This window comes from Apaloderma vittatum, unplaced genomic scaffold (genome assembly GCF_000703405.1).
Source record: "Apaloderma vittatum isolate BGI_N311 unplaced genomic scaffold, ASM70340v1 scaffold2020, whole genome shotgun sequence".
NCBI lineage: Eukaryota > Metazoa > Chordata > Aves > Trogoniformes > Trogonidae > Apaloderma > Apaloderma vittatum.
Window position 1 is genome coordinate 30,456 of NW_009695986.1, and position 17,510 is coordinate 47,965.

At 38.0% G+C, this 17,510-nt stretch overlaps 1 protein-coding gene across 1 annotated transcript in view; it reads right to left on the reverse strand.

The window, feature by feature from the left end:
• The window catches only part of CENPK (centromere protein K), a gene marked incomplete at its 5' end in the record, with an annotated part of 19,785 nt that extends 3,201 nt beyond the window's left edge, over positions 1-16,584 (reverse strand). The window contains 7 exons of the mRNA XM_009872942.1: positions 5,437-5,574; positions 5,843-5,941; positions 6,053-6,135; positions 9,015-9,061; positions 13,202-13,274; positions 14,501-14,557; positions 16,495-16,584. Coding sequence (XP_009871244.1) covers positions 5,437-5,574; positions 5,843-5,941; positions 6,053-6,135; positions 9,015-9,061; positions 13,202-13,274; positions 14,501-14,557; positions 16,495-16,584 — 587 coding nt within the window. The remainder of the gene's footprint in view (positions 1-5,436; positions 5,575-5,842; positions 5,942-6,052; positions 6,136-9,014; positions 9,062-13,201; positions 13,275-14,500; positions 14,558-16,494) is intronic.
• Positions 16,585-17,510: the final 926 nt, after the last annotated feature.

Consider the following 17,510-nt stretch of genomic DNA (forward strand, 5'->3'; position numbering starts at 1 on the left):
TTCCGAATAATTCTGCAAAGATAACCATCCCCCAGCCAAATTAATAAAAAACAGGACTAAATAGAAAAAATGTTAATTGATGAAGAAAAATAATCATACAATTATTTGATTGCATAGTGCACAACAGATGAAGAATTTTACTTAGATTTAGTCATGAGAGAAACACCAGGTAGTATTTAAATCTACCAGTTTAATATCAGACACTTTAAATACAACATTTTTAAAATTAATTATTAAAAAATACCGATCTTAAGTTATATCTAACCTGGGTTTACATTTAAATAAAACCAACTACTCAAGACTTCAGTTCATAGTACCTTAATGATTTGCCAATGAATATTTATTTACTCTAAGTTAATTAAAAACTTGGCCAAACTTAGGAAATCAAATCATTAAAAAATTGAAGAAAAAAGTTTTGATAAAATACCACTGAGAAAAATCACTTATTTTCCTTTGTTGCAAACCAACCAAGCTACTTGCCTATAAATTTAGATGAATTCCTTCGGCAACAACAAAGGAAACAAAAACTGCTTATGCTGCTACATAGTGAATGTGATTCTTTTATTTTTTCAATTTTATACACATCACTTCATATTCAATAAAGGAGATAACATAGCATTGGTAGCTGCTTACTCAGCTACTGAATATGTCAACTTAAGTCCTAAGATTTATGCAGTGTCTTATACAAACTCCACTGCTGGAACAGAAGAACACAAGCAACAAATAATTTGTGAGAGGCAAATTTTGGGTCCTTTTTTCTAGTCACGGTTTTAATACTCTCACCTTCAGAAAGCCAAAAGAGGGGCATACTGTCTGCTACTTGGAAACCTTGCAAACCACAGAGCTAAGGCTCAATAAGACCTACTTTGTGCCTTTACTAGGCTGAGGGAGTACAAAGTACACTAAGAAGATGCAAAAGGTTCCTCAGAGCAATTATGAAGATATGTCATCGCCCTGGCTGTTGTATTTCCCTGGCCAAAAATACTACATCATAACTCAGGTAGTGAGTTCTCAGCACTTGCGTTTCAAAGTTGAAATTAGGTTATGACTTAAATAATTACTAAAACTGATAAACAAATAGTAAAATTCTAAGGATACTAGTGTAAAGGGGTTTGCGCTCTCACTGAACTATCAAACTTATTTCAGTAGGTTTATGATATACATTGTATAGTAAAATTATGACAGTATCACACCGAATCACAGAATGCCAGGGCTTGGAAGTCACCTCAAAAGATCATCTAGTCTAGCTCTCTCCTATCAGAGCAGGATCACCTACAGTAGGTCACACAGGAACATGTCCAGGTGGGTTTTGAATGTCTCCAGAGAAGAAGACTCCACAACCTCCCTGGGCAGCCTGTGCCAGGGCTCTCAGAGGGAAAAAGTTTCTCCTAATATTTTTGTGGAACCTCCTATGTTCCAGCTTGTACCCATTGCCCCTTGTCCGGTCATTGGACATCGCTGAAAAGAGCCTGGCTCCATCCTCCTGACACTCACCCCTGACATATTCATAAACATTTACGAGGTCACCCCTCAGCCTCCTCTTCTCCAAGCTAAAGAGACCCAGCTCCTTCAGCCTTTCCTCATCAGGGAGATGTTCCACTCCCTTAATCCTCTCTGTGGCTCTGCCCTGGACTCTCTCAAGCAGTTCCCTGTCTCTCTTGAGCTGAGGGGACCAGAACTGGACACAATATTCCAGATGTGGCCTCTCCAGGGCAGAGTAGAGGGGCAGGAGGACCTCTCTCGACCTACTAGCTACTCCCCTTCTAATACAGCCCAGGATGCCATTGGCCTTCTTGGCCACGAGGGCACATTGCTGGCTCATGGGCATCCTCCTGTCCAACAGGACCCCCAGGTCCCTTTCTCCTACACTGCTCTCCAGCAGGTCGGTCCCCAACCTATACTGGCACATGGGGTTATTCTTTTCCAGGTGCAAGACTCTACACTTACGCTTCTTGTATTTCATTAAATTTCTCCCAGCAATTCCCTGGTTAACCATGCAGGTCTCCTAGCTTGCTTTCTTGATCTCCTCCCTGTTGGAATACACTGATCTTGAGCTTCAAGGCAGAGGTCCTTAAATAATAACCAACTATCCTGGGCCCCTTTACCTTCCAGTTCCCTGTCCCATGGCGTTTCCCTTAGCAATTACTTGAAAAGGCCAAAGTTGGCCCTGCTGAAGTCCAGAGTTGTGACCCTGCTTGATATTCTGTTCCTATCACACAGGATCCTGAACTCTACCGTCTCACGGTCGCTGCAGCCAAGATTGCCCTCAACCTTCACTGCTTCAACCAGACCTCCCTTGTTGGTGAGCACAAGGTCCAGCAGCGCTCCTCTCCTGGTCAGCTCATCAAGGCACTGGAGGAACCTCCTGGACTGAGGATGGCTGGCTGTGTGGGCCTTCCATCTAATACCTGGGGAGTTGAAATCCCCCATGAGAACCAGGGCCTGTGATCGAGAGGCTGCTGTCAGCTGCCTGTAAAAGGCCTCATCAACATCCTCATCCTGATCAGGTGGTCTGTAATAGATACCGACCACAGTATCACCCGTTATATTGCTTATGGTTTAAAAGTCACCAATGTAATGACTACCACTAATTAATTAATGCTTATAACATCACTTTCAAGCAGGATGCTCAGCATTTTTTTATTTAACCTGAAAGGCACCTTCCTCTCCCTTCAAGGACGTAGACTGGCATAAAGAATATTCCTCAACATAAGACTTTTCATGTTTCTTATCTTGAAGAACATATGTCTCTGTTTTGTCTGAGATTTAAAATGCAAGATAATTTTTGCCTCAGTCACTACCTATGCTAAAGGTGTTGGGTCATGGAAACAGAAGCTAACCTGGATTCAGTTTTCTGTCCTCCTCCCAGTCACAGAGGCAGGTGTCTGGTGAGGAGCAGATCTGCCATGGAGCAGATCACGCTGCTCTGGAGCTGTGCCCAGCAGAGGTCAGCCCCGTGCATTTGCCCTCACACAGAGGTACTGAGAACACAAGAAGCCTCCACCAAGTGATGTAAAATTACTGATGCACATAGTTAACAGCTCGGTGCTTTCAGAGTGTGGAATCAAGCTGCTAATAGATGTGAATAACATGTTCTCCAGAATCAATATAGCAGCAAATTTCATTGCTAATGCTGACAATTTGTATTGCTGAAACAATGAAGACAATGATATAAGTGAAAATGGCTGTTTCCCGCCTTCACAGCTAATCACTTTGAATACAGACTACAGTGGACCTGCAGTTCAGCCATTGAGATACAGCTGAGTCAAAAGATATAGGAGCTATGAATTCACAAGGAGTAAAAGGAAAAAAAACCCCACAATTTGTTTTCTGATAACTCTTAAGAGCTCAGGAAATGTACATAAATAAAATTAAAACTAAGACAAGACCTTCTTTGGAAGTTTATCAAAAGAAATATTAAATTTAAGTAAAATTAGAAAAAAGGTAGCAAGTGAGCTTCTGTGAGCAGGGGAAGAGTTGATTAATCTCAAACACCTTTGGTGATTATTTTTTTTCTTTAGATTTTAATATGAAAAATTGCTTGGAAGAAAGCAGGGTAACAAATAAGAATTTCTAACCATCAGTATAACTGAGGTTGATAAAATTCAAACAGCTGATTTTGCTCTAGGGCAGGAAATTTCATGTAAAATTGTTCTCGCAATTCTGAAACACACCCCTGTATTCACTGTTTCTTATATTTAAAACACAGCTGGAGATGACCACAAGAAACTCAACCCAGCTTTGACATTGGCACTACCTTGATGATGGTGTTGGAAAGGAAGATCTCCAGAGGTCACATCCAGCCTGCACTGTTCTGTGACATCACATAAATAGGAGCAAATAAACTGGTGTATCTCATTATAGGAAATATATTTTAAATGAAATAATAATGACATATATGGGAAAAACAGGCAATTGCTTGAAATGCTTCTGAGAAAGTCATTAGTGTTTGAAAAGGCACGTCCTAGAACCATTGTAAGATGATTAAGAACCAGCCAATATCAGCCTGAAATTAGGAAATAAATGATTGAAAGACAATTGGTAATTAATTCTCCAAAGCTTTCATTTCTGGATGTTGGACCAAAAATTATCATATTTAGTAATAGTAGAAAACTGGCAGGGATTGACATACAGAAGAACTAAGGTATAATATGAAGATGGCTGAATAAGACTTTGAAAATGGAAGTCATGCCCTAAAGGCTCCATATGGTATTTTTATGTGCAAAATACGTACTTCTGTGCAAAACTAAGATTATTTTTTTCTTTAAATTAAAATCTCAGGGTTAATCAGCTGGAGATAACAGGAAGGAAAAGACAAGATTGTAATTAGTTGCTTTTGTGGTGATTGAGAGATAGTAGTTTTGTTTATAGCGTTTTTTACCAGGTTCCAAAAAAGATAAGTCCAAGTGAAAGCAAATATAGAAAATGGGTATTATCAAGATAAGTCAGGGAACTGATATAATATCTTATAGGAGAAGAACAAGAGAGCACTGCTAGTTCAACTAGCAAAAGAAATAAAGGAAGGGTATAAAAATGCTGTCTATACATCTATCAGGAGGAATAAACACAAGGAAGAACAAGAACTGTTCTAAAGACAATACAGGTGTAAGAAGACATAGATCTGTGTTAAACATGAATAAATTTAGACTGCAAGTTAGGAGAGAGATTTTAACCAGAGTACTGAGGTACTAGAACGAACCCCAGTAGAAATAGTAAAAACAACTATTTCTAAAAAGGAGCTGAATGATAATATTAGAAAAATTGTCTTATATGGTTGTCTGAAAAAACAGAACTGAATTAAAGAAATCCTTTCCATTTCTGTATTCTTAAGTGTGTTCAAAATCAAAATCAACTCTTGTCATTTTGTAGCTTTCTTGTAACTATTCTTTCAAAGTAATGATAAAAGGTTTATTTTTTCTCCAGACTTTGAAATTATTACACAAAATACTCCCTGACTGCCTATTCTCCCTAAAGTTTTAAGATAATTTTTGGCCCAATTTGCCTGAGCAGAAACTGATGGTTAACATTCCAAACTACACTGTAATTATAAACACTCATTCTTATTATTTTTCCAAAAACATTGTCCGACAATTAAAATTTGCTCTTCCAAGGAAAATATGAATGCACTTGCCTAGTCCAGTAAAAAAGAAAATGGAACAGTTCAGAGTGAGCAGCACACCATTTCCAAGTTTGACATAGCTTGCAGTTCAGTAAGAAATATAATATATTGCAATGTATCTCATTGGGTAAAGAATATGTGCATTAAAATAAAAATACTCAGCTCTAAAGAGCCTTAAATAATATAAGCCAACTTGAAAAATATTAATTAAATCTAAATACTTATTTCAAAATATATGGCAGATTCTATGGTAGTGACTTAAAAAAGATATTGCATCTATTTACATAGAAATTTAATATTCCAAATTTAATAATTAAGAAAATCTTACCTTCTTAGCCCTTCCACTTTTCTCTGGAAGGGGAAAATGGTCTTCTAGGAATTTTCCCAGAGCATTCAAGAGTTCTTCCTTAAATGTTTTTAGTTTTGATGCTTCATTGTGCAGTTCATTAAATATGCTGGCATTGAAATAGTAAAAACATAGCAACAGAATACGAAATTCAATAAAATAAGCATTCTTCTTAAGTAAAAAAATCCCCTATGTTCTACTGTTATAAGTTCAAGATCTTGAATGACAGGCAATATCTGCCATGTTTCAAATATGTATTACTGAGATATTATTTGATCTATTTAACAAAACAAGAACCATTTTAAGAGTTTGTCTGCTCACTTGCTCTTGCTGATATTTAAATTATTCATTATAAAATCTCAACACTGTGGAAATACCTGTTTTTGGAAAGTTCTTCAGTTTGAGTTTTTTCCCTTTCTTCAATTCGTTCAAGAGCAGCTGCTATCTGCTCCTGCTCCTCATACCACTGCTGTTCCCTTTGAAACATGAAAAGTAGGAAATGGCACAACAGATAAATAGTTTTCTGGACAGACAGAAAGAAACGTGTGGTAAAAAAGCTTACAGCATTAATAAGTCCAAACTATTACCTGTTTAGATCTTCGTCCAGTTGTTTATTCTTTACCCGAAGAGCTGACAGCACCATTTCAAGTTCCTTTTTCACTTTCTGTAACTATAAAAAAGTAAAATAAACCTATAGCCACAGTCTGTATTATTTGTTCTGTGTAAGGCTACATCTGTTAATCTGGAAAAGGACCAATATCATCTCCAATTTCTTAAGAAATATGGCTATAGAGCAACACACTCATCTTTAAATCTGTTTGGAGCTACAGTTGCCCATTAGTGTCTTACTGAAGCTCTGTAAAACAACATTGCTGATTTTACCTGAAACAGGTTATAAAGCACATGCATGAACTGCTCATCTGATGAAAGACTGAGGACAAAACATCTGCAGCACCAGGGCTGTGGTGTCTAAATCATTGGCAGACACTTGCAAGAATGAATCCATGCCAACTGCAACAATTTAAGATGTATAGCACTCAGAAAACAAAGATGCTGCAAAGAAAGACTAATTCCATCCATGAATTAAATGGTCCTCAGTAGTATTGACGTATTTGGGAAAGGAAAGAAGGAAAAATAATACTGCAGCCAGTAGCTATATGCACTGCTGAAGACAGGGAACAGTGGACACTCAGTGGACTCAGTCGTTCATTAGTGCATTATGTTCTACAAAACAGTATTTCTAATACCTTATGTTTTTTAAAATATAGACCTATGATTTCAATGTATTGTATCTCCTTCCATACAAACTATGAGAAATTTTATATTTTGATCGAAGAAATAAAAATTGTGAAAATATTCTGCAGAAGCAAATATGCTCTATATATGCAACATCTGAAAAAAAAAAGGAATCCTCAGCAAAAAAGGGTACAAAATGGGATACCAGATCAAATGTGCCATAGCAATATAGTCAAACAGAAGTGTGTAACTAACCAACTTGTTACTAGTGACTCTTAAAGCAGTTGGGCTCCCTGCTGAGTGATACTAGAAGAAGAAAAGCTGCTAGGAAGAAGAAAACTAAAAATTTTGATTTGTTGTTTTGTCTTCATCCATAGCCACCAGAATATTCTCAGGTCATGTTGCATATCAATGTCCAATCAATATAGCCTAACTACTCCTAATATATTCTCGATTTACTCTTTCTTCCAACACTGAAAGAACTCAAATTATTTGCAAATTATAGCCACAGAACTCTAGACCTAAAAATACTGACTCTTCTGTGTAACACATTATATTATTATATATCAAGTATGAAATGCAGTTTTGTTTAAAAGATCATTCATTATAACTAGGAAATTTTAGTAGTTATAATACAAGGGAAGAAAAACATTAGAAGGATAGCCATAACTGAAAAAACCAGTTCTGTCTGATATCTTGATCAGTGATCTGGATGAGGGGATCGAGCACACCCTCACCAAGTTTGCAGACAACATGAAGCTGGGCAGGAGTGTTGATCTGCTGGAGTAGGGATGCTCTGCAGAGGGATCTGTACAGGCTGGAGCAATGGGCTGAGGCCAGTTGTATGAGGTTCAACAAGGCCAAGTGCCGGGTCCTGCCCTTGGCTGACAACAACCTACAGGTGGGGAGGAGTGGCTGGAGAGCTGCCCCGTAAAAAAGGCCCTGGGGGTGTTGATGGACAGCCGGCTGAACAAGAGCCAGCAGTGTGCCCAGGTGGCCAAGAAGGCCAATGGCATCCTGGCCTGTATCAGAAATAGCGTGGCTAGCAGGACCAGGGACGTGATCCTGCCCTGCCAGTTGGCACCGGTAAGGCTGAGGTCACACCTTGAATCCTGTGTTCGGTTTTGGTCCTCTCACTCCAAGAAACTGAGGTGCTGGGGTGTGTCCAAAGGGCAACGAAGCTGGTGAAGGGTCTAGAGCACAAGTCTTATGAGGAGTGGCTGGAGAAAAGGTGGCTCAGGGGTGACCTTACCACTCTCTACAACCTGAAAGAAGGTTGTAGCAAGGGGGGGGTTGGTCTCTTCTCCCAAGTAACAAGGGATAGGACAAAACGAAATGGTCTCAAGTTTTTCCAGGGGAGGTTTAGATTGGACATTAGGAAGACTTTCTTCACAGAGAGGGTTTCAAGCATGCTGTCAGGCTGCCCGGAGAAATGGTTGAGTCACCATCCCTGGATATATTTAAAGGACATACAGACACGGTGCTTAGGGATGTGGTTTAGTGGTAGGGCTGGCATTGCTAGGTTAGTGGTTGGACTTGATGGTCTTAAAGGTCTTTTCCAGGCTAAACAATTCTATGATTCTATTAAAAATGTTCATTTAAAAGAATTGAGAACATTATGATATGCTGAATTTTTTAACCCATGTGATCCCTCAGCTTTATACTGAACATGGCAGATATGAAATGGAACACTTTACTGGTCAGTTTTGAGTCACTTGTCCTGTTCTCTCCTCCTTAAACGTGAAACTTTTTGCTTCCTTGGGACCCTTTTACTTCCTGGCACTCTCAGTGTGGCACACAACATCCAGCAGTGACCTTTGTCCCTACAGGAGCAAGTATCAGCAAAAGCCTTTCTGCATCCCAGTCCCTGGTAGTAATGATAAACTTCAAGCATTATCACTGTTAGCAGCAGACATTGTCTGTGAAAACATGTTGTTGACTTCACAAAGTGCCATCTCTTAAAAGAGACAGAGCTGAAAAGTAAAGAACAGATTCGGTTCTGGTTTAGCTCAGATCAGGACATTATATAATGAGAAGCTAATACTTAAGAACCCGCCATATAATTTTTTTGTAACTCAAAAAATAAACAGCACTTTTACTACCTATCATCACATATTTTTTCATATTACAGCAGTACACACACCAAACTCTTTTTTTTCCAATCTAAACAATTATTTGATTCTGTGAATATACACAGTATCTTAGCAGTAGTCCACCACAGCTGTACTCATAGGAAAATTCAGCAATTGTATATACTTTTTTTCATTTTTTTCAAGCAAATTTTATTATCTCTTAACAAAGAAAAAGACTTACCTCTTCTCTTCCCACTGTTAACAATACATCTGGATTGGCAGAAATTACTGAAAAAATAAAATTAATTGGATGATACAGACTTGTTCATACTGAAAAGCAGCCTGGCTAGAGAGAAAATTGGGTAGCCTCTAAAAAACTAGCCTGGCTGTCAGCAGCTGTTTAACCACATTTTGTGATCTCCTGATGTGCTAGTCTACTGTCACTTTTCAGCAAGTTAAATTAGACTGAAAAAAATGTGGTGCTAATGCTTCAGCATTATTTTTTTATACTTGAATTAGCTCAGGTGTATAGGTACATAAGCAAGCCTGGTTTTCTTTCAGTGGAAGGGATTCCATCAACACTACCAATGTGGGCAATCAAATTCTTTCACTCTTCCAATTCCTTGTTGAACAGTCTTCAGATGCTTGATGAGGACTGTAAAACCTATCAGATTCAAAGAACTTAAAATGCATGTCACCATCCTTGCTGTTCACAAGAACAGCTACATGCAGGGAGATGAAAGACCCAGCAAGGCCAATATTGTAACTCCAACCCTGCACAACATCAGTACTGAAGGGAAAGAACAGTACTATTTAAGGATGTGGTAATGTTTCCCCAGAATGCTTCTGCAAAATGCCACATCTTCCTGGGAGAGAAATCACTAACCCTAATTTAATGAAGGAAGAGTGCAGATCAAAGGCACATTTATGGTAGCTGCTACTTTAATGAACATGAGTTGCTCTATCCACAACCAGATAGAGCTTTTTTAGTCACGTATAACTACACTTTCAAAATCAATTGTCAAACAGAAATGCCTAGTAACATATAGTACAATTGCTAAGCAAAATACTACCAGGTGTTAAGAATGTAAAAGGAACTACTGTGCACATGTTTATACAGAAACTCCTATTAAAATAAGAGTAATTTAGTGGAATACCAATACTTTGTGAAAAAAATAAGAAACTATGTAGAGACCACAACTGGTTTATACGGTCTAAAATATGGTTGCTTCTACTTCCATATTTTGCAAAGGTAAAAGCTAAGTTCTATTTTTATGAGCCAAATGCTTTTTAAAAGGTTTTAATTCAGCTGATTTAGCAGTTCTAGAGCTACATAAATAGTACCAGAAATTGAGAAATAAAATGAGACTAACGTAAAAGCTGGGCAAAAATAAGATATGCATTGTGAATTGAAGTCTATTTGCCAATATTGTGCCCATAGAAATGTAGAACAGCCAGGTTATAACCCCTAAAAATAAGGTTTAAAATTGAAATGCTGACAGACATTCATTTACAAGAACTGGCCCTTACTAAGAGCAGAAACCAAAGTAACAGGACGGCCTGACATTCATGCCCTATTAACACATTGTATGAGATTAGTATTTGACAGAATCTCACAGAATGTTAACAGTTGGAAGGGACCTCCAAAGATCTAGTCCAGGCCCCCTGCCAGAGCAGGATCACCTACAGTAGGTCACACAGGAACGTGTCCAAACAAGTTTTGAATGTTTCCAGAGAAGGAGACTCCACAACCTCCCTGAGCAGCCTGTGCCAGGGCTCCTTCACTCTCACAGGGAAAAAGTTTTTTCTAATATTTTTGTGGAACCTCTTGTGTTGTATCTGTTGTCCCTTGTCCTGTCATTGGACATCACTGAGAAGAGCCCGGCTCCAGCCTTCTGACACTCCCCCTTGACATATTCATAAACATTTATGAGGTCACCCCTCAGCCTCCTCTTCTCCAAGCTAAAGAGACCCAGCTCCTTCAGCCTTTCCTCATCAGGGAGATGTTCCACTCCCTTAATCCTCTTCGTGGCTCTGCGCTGGACTCTCTCAAGCAGTTCCCTGTCTCTCTTGAGCTGAGGGGACCAGAACTGGACACAATATTCCAGATGTGGCCTCACCAGGGCAGAGTAGAGGGGCAGGAGGACCTCTCTCGATCTGTTAGCCACCCCCCTTCTAATACAGCCCAGGGTGCCATTGGCCTTCTTGGCCATGAGGGCACATTGCTGGCTCATGGGCATCCCTGGTCCCTTTCCCCTACACTGCTCTCCAGCAGGTCGGTCCCCAACCTGTACTGGCACATGGGGTTATTCTTTCCCAAGTGCAAAATTCTACACTTGCCCATGTTAAATGTCATAAGATTTCTCCCTGCCCTGCCTCCAGCCTGTCCAGTTCTCTCTGAATGGCAGCACAGCCTTCTGGTGTGTCAGCCACTCCTCCCAGTTTTGTGTCATCAGCAAACTTGCTGATAGTGCTCTCTGTTCCCTCATCCAGGTCATTGATGAATATGTTGAACAGCACTGGCCCCAGCACTGACCCCTGAGGGTCCCCACTAGACACAGGCCTCTAGCTAGACTCTGCCCCATTGACTACAACTCTCTGACTTCTTCCCTTCAACCCATGAGCGACCCACCTCACTACTTGGTCATCCAGACCACACTTCCTCAGTTCACCTATGAGGATGCTGTGGGAGACCGTAGACTGCTCGTTTGCATGCAAGCACCAGAGCTCTACTCAAATTCTTAGCAGCAGCTTCTTTTGTTTTTTTTTCTTCCCTCAGAAAGATAACCAAAAAGGCAAAGTTTTGGCTGCAAAACATTATTTGCATTATAATATGCATAGATAATTTCTCTAGTACAAAAATTAAGATTTCTAATAATAAATCTTATCATCTGGGAACAAGTAAGAATGGTTGAACAAAGCAAGTGAGAAAGCCAGTAAAAATAGGTCAAGCCTGAAGAATATTTTTATGCAAATAGCCTGAAGCTCAAAATAATTACATATTTTAGTAAGGAGATTTAACATCTCCAGGCATTTTACCCAGATAAATGCTCTAAGTTCTTTCAGTTCATTTGCCTTAAGTCAACAGCTTATTCATGAGCAGCAGCCAAGAACCAGTCTTTCCCAAATTCATTCAATGCCATACTTTCAGTGCACATACATCTAAGAAGCATTTGAGGCTGACCATTCCTAGAGATAGGCTTACAAAGCAAATGAACTACGCATTTATTCTAATAGAGAAACAATATCTAGTTAAAAGAAAGAACAACTGTTTTTTCCCAGCTCCCATTATTTGATCATGACATGCATCAAGCATGTGAACTTTGAATGAAGCTCAGGAAGGATCATCTGAAAACACAGTTTGTCCAAATGATGATATATTAGAAATCACCATTTACTGTCTAAAACACATTCCTATCATTTTCTAAAAATTAAAAGTGACAAGCATCTTCTGTCATAAAAACATTCAAGTGTGTCAATGTATTCATTGAAAGATTAACTAGTAAGTTTTACTGAGTTGAAAGGTGCTAAATGGGTCCTGTTAGGAGACAGTGAGTACTACCAGAACACTAATGAGATTACAGTGTGAACTGTTCAGGAGTCTCCATACCAGACATCTGAAAAAAACAGTTCACTTTAGTTACACTTAGATTGTGAATGGTTTTCTTTTCAGTGTCTGGCCACATAAGCCTTGAAAGAAAGTGAAATCAGTCAGGATTGATGCTTATGTACAGAAAGAACTTTGAAGAACCGAGCAGTTTACACCTTTTGGCTGATAATGCCTAACAAATGTAAGAGTGACCATTTGTCTCAGTGGTTTGTACTTCTCAGGATCAGGAAGTGAGATGGGTTCCTGTGTTGTTAAAATAAACTACATATATTTCACCTGAAATCTTTGATGCCTGTTAAATACAATATAGATTTTTATTACAATCTAATAGCCTTACTGTAAAAAGTTTACTTCAAAGTTTCAGCTAATACATCATCACATGACACACTTTCACAAAGCATTAATTAGAAAACAAAAATTGAAGGAGTTACGGTTAAAAATATGTCTAGGAAAACTATTGTTAGTTTATTAGCAATAATTGCAAAGATTAAAAAAAATCAGCTTCCTAAAAGAAAAAAACTGAGAAAATTATTTGTGAGAGAACTTCTGTTCTAAAAAGGAGATGCAAATGAAAGATGAAAAAACAATCACAGAAGGGAGAAACCTGAAGGAGGGTAACAGCATAATGAATTTTTGTTATTCTGTTAGGAGATCTGCTAATAGTTATTTTTGCATTTAGCTGACTGATAAATGGCGATATAAATCATGTATCTATTTGTCCAGAATCATAAGATTAATTTGATACATACACAGTTTAGGATGCCTAGATGAAGAAGACTTTGCAGAAGTTTAGGTGAGGACACCCGACAGTTACTTACTTTCAGGACTTCTTTTTTGCCATTCATTATATTCCGCTGTAAAAGCTTTCACTTGCATCATTAACAATGAAAGCTGTAAAACAAGAAAAGAAACATCTCTTGAAGTCTGTTGAGTTGTACTGGAGTAAAATGAGATAGAACAGGATAGAAATTCAGCTGAGCGTAGCGCTAACAACACTAACGTTGCGGGTTCAATTCCCGTTTGGTCCCCATGTGTTGCCTGATCTAGTCGAGAGGTGGCGTCCCTGGCAGCAGGGAGGCTGGATTAAAGTGATCTCTAAGGTCCCTTCCAGCTTAGGCCATGATATGATACGATAAACAAAAAAAGATTGGCTTTCAAAACATCAGTAATCAAATAAATATCATACCAAAACTACAGGTGGGGAATTAGCTCAAATGGTAGAGCTTAGCATGCGAGAGGTAATGGGATCATTGCCCGCATTCTCCAGCGTATGTTTTCAACATTTATTTCATTACAAACTAAATAGCAGCATTTAAAAATATTTCCTATTTACACTTAATTTGGGGGGCTGGTTAGCTCAGTGGTTTGAGCGTGGTGCTGACAAGGACCAACACAGAGGTCGCGGGTTTGATCCCTCTTCGGTCCCCATGTGTTGCCTGATCTAGTTGAGAGGTGTCCCTGCCCATGACAGGGAGGTTGGATTAGATGATCTCTAAGGTCCCTTCCAGCCTAGGCCATTCTATGATTCTGCATCTGTGGACTCAACAAAAATGCTTTAGAACTAGTGCTCTAGCTCACTGTAATCACAAAAAATATAGAAGCAATAAGAAAAAAGACCAGTTCAGGAAAGTTTATTAAAAAATCCAAACTAAACAACAATATATTTTTAAAAATGTACTTACTTTAATATCTTACTGTGTTCTGGAGAAAGAATACAGTTGCAAGGAAAAGAGTATGTGAACCTTTTGGAATTTCATGGTGTTCTGCATTAATTTTGTCATAAAATGTGATCTAACCGTCATCTAAGTCAAGAGTATTGACAAATACAATATGCCTAATATAATAACATAAAACCAGTTCTGATCCATTTGGCTGCCTATGTTAGTCATTTACTTGTGTGGCAGGACTGCATGTAATATTTTTGCTATACCTAAGTGCAACTCTACAGTATCTGCTAGACACATATTTCAGAATACAGCTTCAAAGTTAACAGATAAAGCTGTCAACTTTAGAGAGCAGGTGAAGATAATTTAGTTTGCCTCTTTTGGAAACACGTTATATCTACAGAAAACTAAGTACTTTGTGGAGAACAAGAAGAAAATAAAATACTGCCTTACCTTGGCATCTGATTTTAGCAGTGTGTGTGTCTGTAGAAGTGTTAGCTTGTTCTGACACTTGGTAGAAAACAAATAATAAACATAAACAATGCTTACTCTTCCCTTTTGGAAGAAAACCCCACAATGCTTAGAAATTCCAGCAAGAATTGTTTAATATAGGAATAAAAGAGTTTTCATTTGTCCCCTACCACCTCCCTTAAAGCCTGACCCAGAACAGCAAATTAGTAAATATTTTGAAATCAATCCAGAATAAAAAAGTACAACTTCAATTAACTGAAAAGTAGAAAAGTAGCAGTTAACAAAATGTTTATAATTTGAGGGAAAAGTTATGAGGTAAAAGTTGATATGGAGAGAGTCACAAACAGATGAAGAACATGAGAAACTGGGAAGGCAGTATTACAGACAAGCTGTTGAGAAGTTAACATACTTGCTGCTACTATTCTGGCTCTCCAAACAGAACAATCAAACACAACAATCCAAACAAAAACCATTTTTAGTTTAAAGTGATTTAGGGCAATGTACTGTGCACTTTGGAAACGGTCTGATTTTTAGAAGTGCACTACCTCAGCTCCCATGACTGCAATGGGATGTTTATCAAGTCTCAAATTCAGGCCACCAGAGATAGCCAAGGCTTCAGCATGAGACACCTGTTAAATTTGTTCTTCTTTTGTAAGTCAGCAACTTAACCTGCCCCATGACAGGGCAGAATGTATTATATCAAGCAGTAAAACTACTAAGCAGTACTTTGTCTTGCTGTTAGTGTTTTGGAACTAAAACACAATATAGGATTTCTCCAATAAAAACTGCTGAGGTTGACTCACAACCACTGGAACATTACATTAAAAACTATATAACCTAGGAACTAATTCAGTGACTGTTTGTTGTTTAAACTGTTTGCTGAAACATGTGTGCACCTAGGATGCAACAATCAGGAAGTAATAAAAATTCTGGTTTTATCAGCTTCCAAAAATGTCAGACATTATCACTTCCTGTATTGTTTTGGAGTTGCTGGGAACGAGATACGAGATATCAAAGATTTTCAGATAAATTCAAAATAATAAACATTCGAACTTCCCTTCTAACCTGAAAATTTTAAAGAAAAGTTCACATCCTCTGAAGTGGTATCAATCAAAACTTCTTTTGATAACTTATGACAATACTTCAGAAACAGACATAGGATTCGTTGTACTGTGGGCTGTCTATATTTTGTTCTACTTTAAGGTTAGAATTATTTTAATTCAGTTTCTGTTACCTTAAATGCTTTGAATCTACAATCTTCAAGTAAATAGTATATAAATATCACATAAAATTGAGAGAAGCATTTAAGACTCTCAAAGTGTAATTTAGAACACGAGCTTTCATCAGACTCAGCAGAACATTACAGGATGCATAGCATTCCCTCAAAAGTTTATAACTCCTGGATTCCTGCAAATAAAAATAACTCACTCTAAAATGTTATTAGCATATTAGACCATATATTGAGAGAAATAAATTTTATTATTAAGGATGTAATGTAATTGTCAGTTTACATGAACGTATGGTAATATTTCTACCCTGCTAAGCCTCTTGCTCCTCCCATTCTCTCTCCTGTAAGATCCAAAGCACATGTGAACAGTAGCTGAATCCCATCTTGCAGGAGGCCAAAGTAAGGATCTCAAGTCTTAGTGTGCTGATACTACCAGAACAAAAGTAAATAGCTTCATTTTCCCTAGTTTTAATATACACCCCCATTCTGTTTAACTAAATCGTAACATCAACAAAATGTAAACAAAGTTTGACGAGGCAAGGAATTCTTAACCCCTGCCAGCACTTCTACCTTTGTCCCTTCTGCAGGTCTTTTTCCCTCCCCCCTTCCTTTTTTTCTCTCTTGCTTTGTTGCAGTAGTTTCTTTGGAGGAGGTGAGGTAAACATACAGTGAAGGATGAGGAGATGAAAAGAAAAAAGCTGAGGGAAGTTCACAACAAATCTAGTCTTATCAGTTGTGATTTGGGTACCTCTTCCATTTGATTCCAAATACTCTCACATTCAGCCATGAGTTCTTCCTTGGCATCTGAGTCATTGACAGCTTCTGGTAAATATTCAGCCTATTATCAAGTAAACAGAACAGTTACCATGAATATTTACAATAATTATTAACATGTTATTGAATCATACCTTCTACTTTAGGCCAAATACGTAACACAGAAATCCCTCTAAATCCAAAGCTTTCAATTAACTCCCCTGTATTTCTAGATAGCATCCAATCATTCAGTAAAATCAGCTAACTATATTACTGTAGCAAAATTTGAAGACACTAATAATGTTTTTTTAAAAACATTCACAAAATCTTAAATTTTCAGAACTGCTTTGCCTATCTACAATGGCATTTTTTATTTTCTGACCACTATATTACAGAAACAGTAATAGAATTTTACATGTACAAAATCACACGTTTCCATATATCTTAAGCATAGTTAGATCTGCTCTGTCTTCTAATAAATGTCCTAATCTATTTCTCTTTATGACAGCTTGAATTCAGAATCTTTTTGATTAGCAAATTAAAGTATCCGGGAGGTTAGTAGAAAAACAAACGAAAGAATATTTCTCTTCATGATAGCTTGACTTCAGAATCAGACTCAGCAGAAAAATCAATCCAAGCTAAATTAAGAAGTTTGAGAAGTTGTTGGGGCAAATAGAAACACATACAAATTCAGAAATTAAATTCTAGTTATCTCTATAAAGAGATACATGAACGACAATAACAATTAAGAGGGAAAATAAAAAAAAAGGCCAAAATGGCACTCAGATGGAAATTTTTTAAGGTAAAGCAACTAATAAGAACTTCCTAGATGTACAAGAGGCTTTTTAAGGCTTAAAAAATCCTTAAATGGAGTATTAAGTCGATGCTGAGGATTAGGGCCGGGCTGGTCACCGAACACTGACAGATCCTCTCTACCCTCTCTCCCTCCCCAAACAGGAAAGGAGTAAGGCAGAGACTTATGGATTAGGAAAGAAAACTAACCCACTTTTA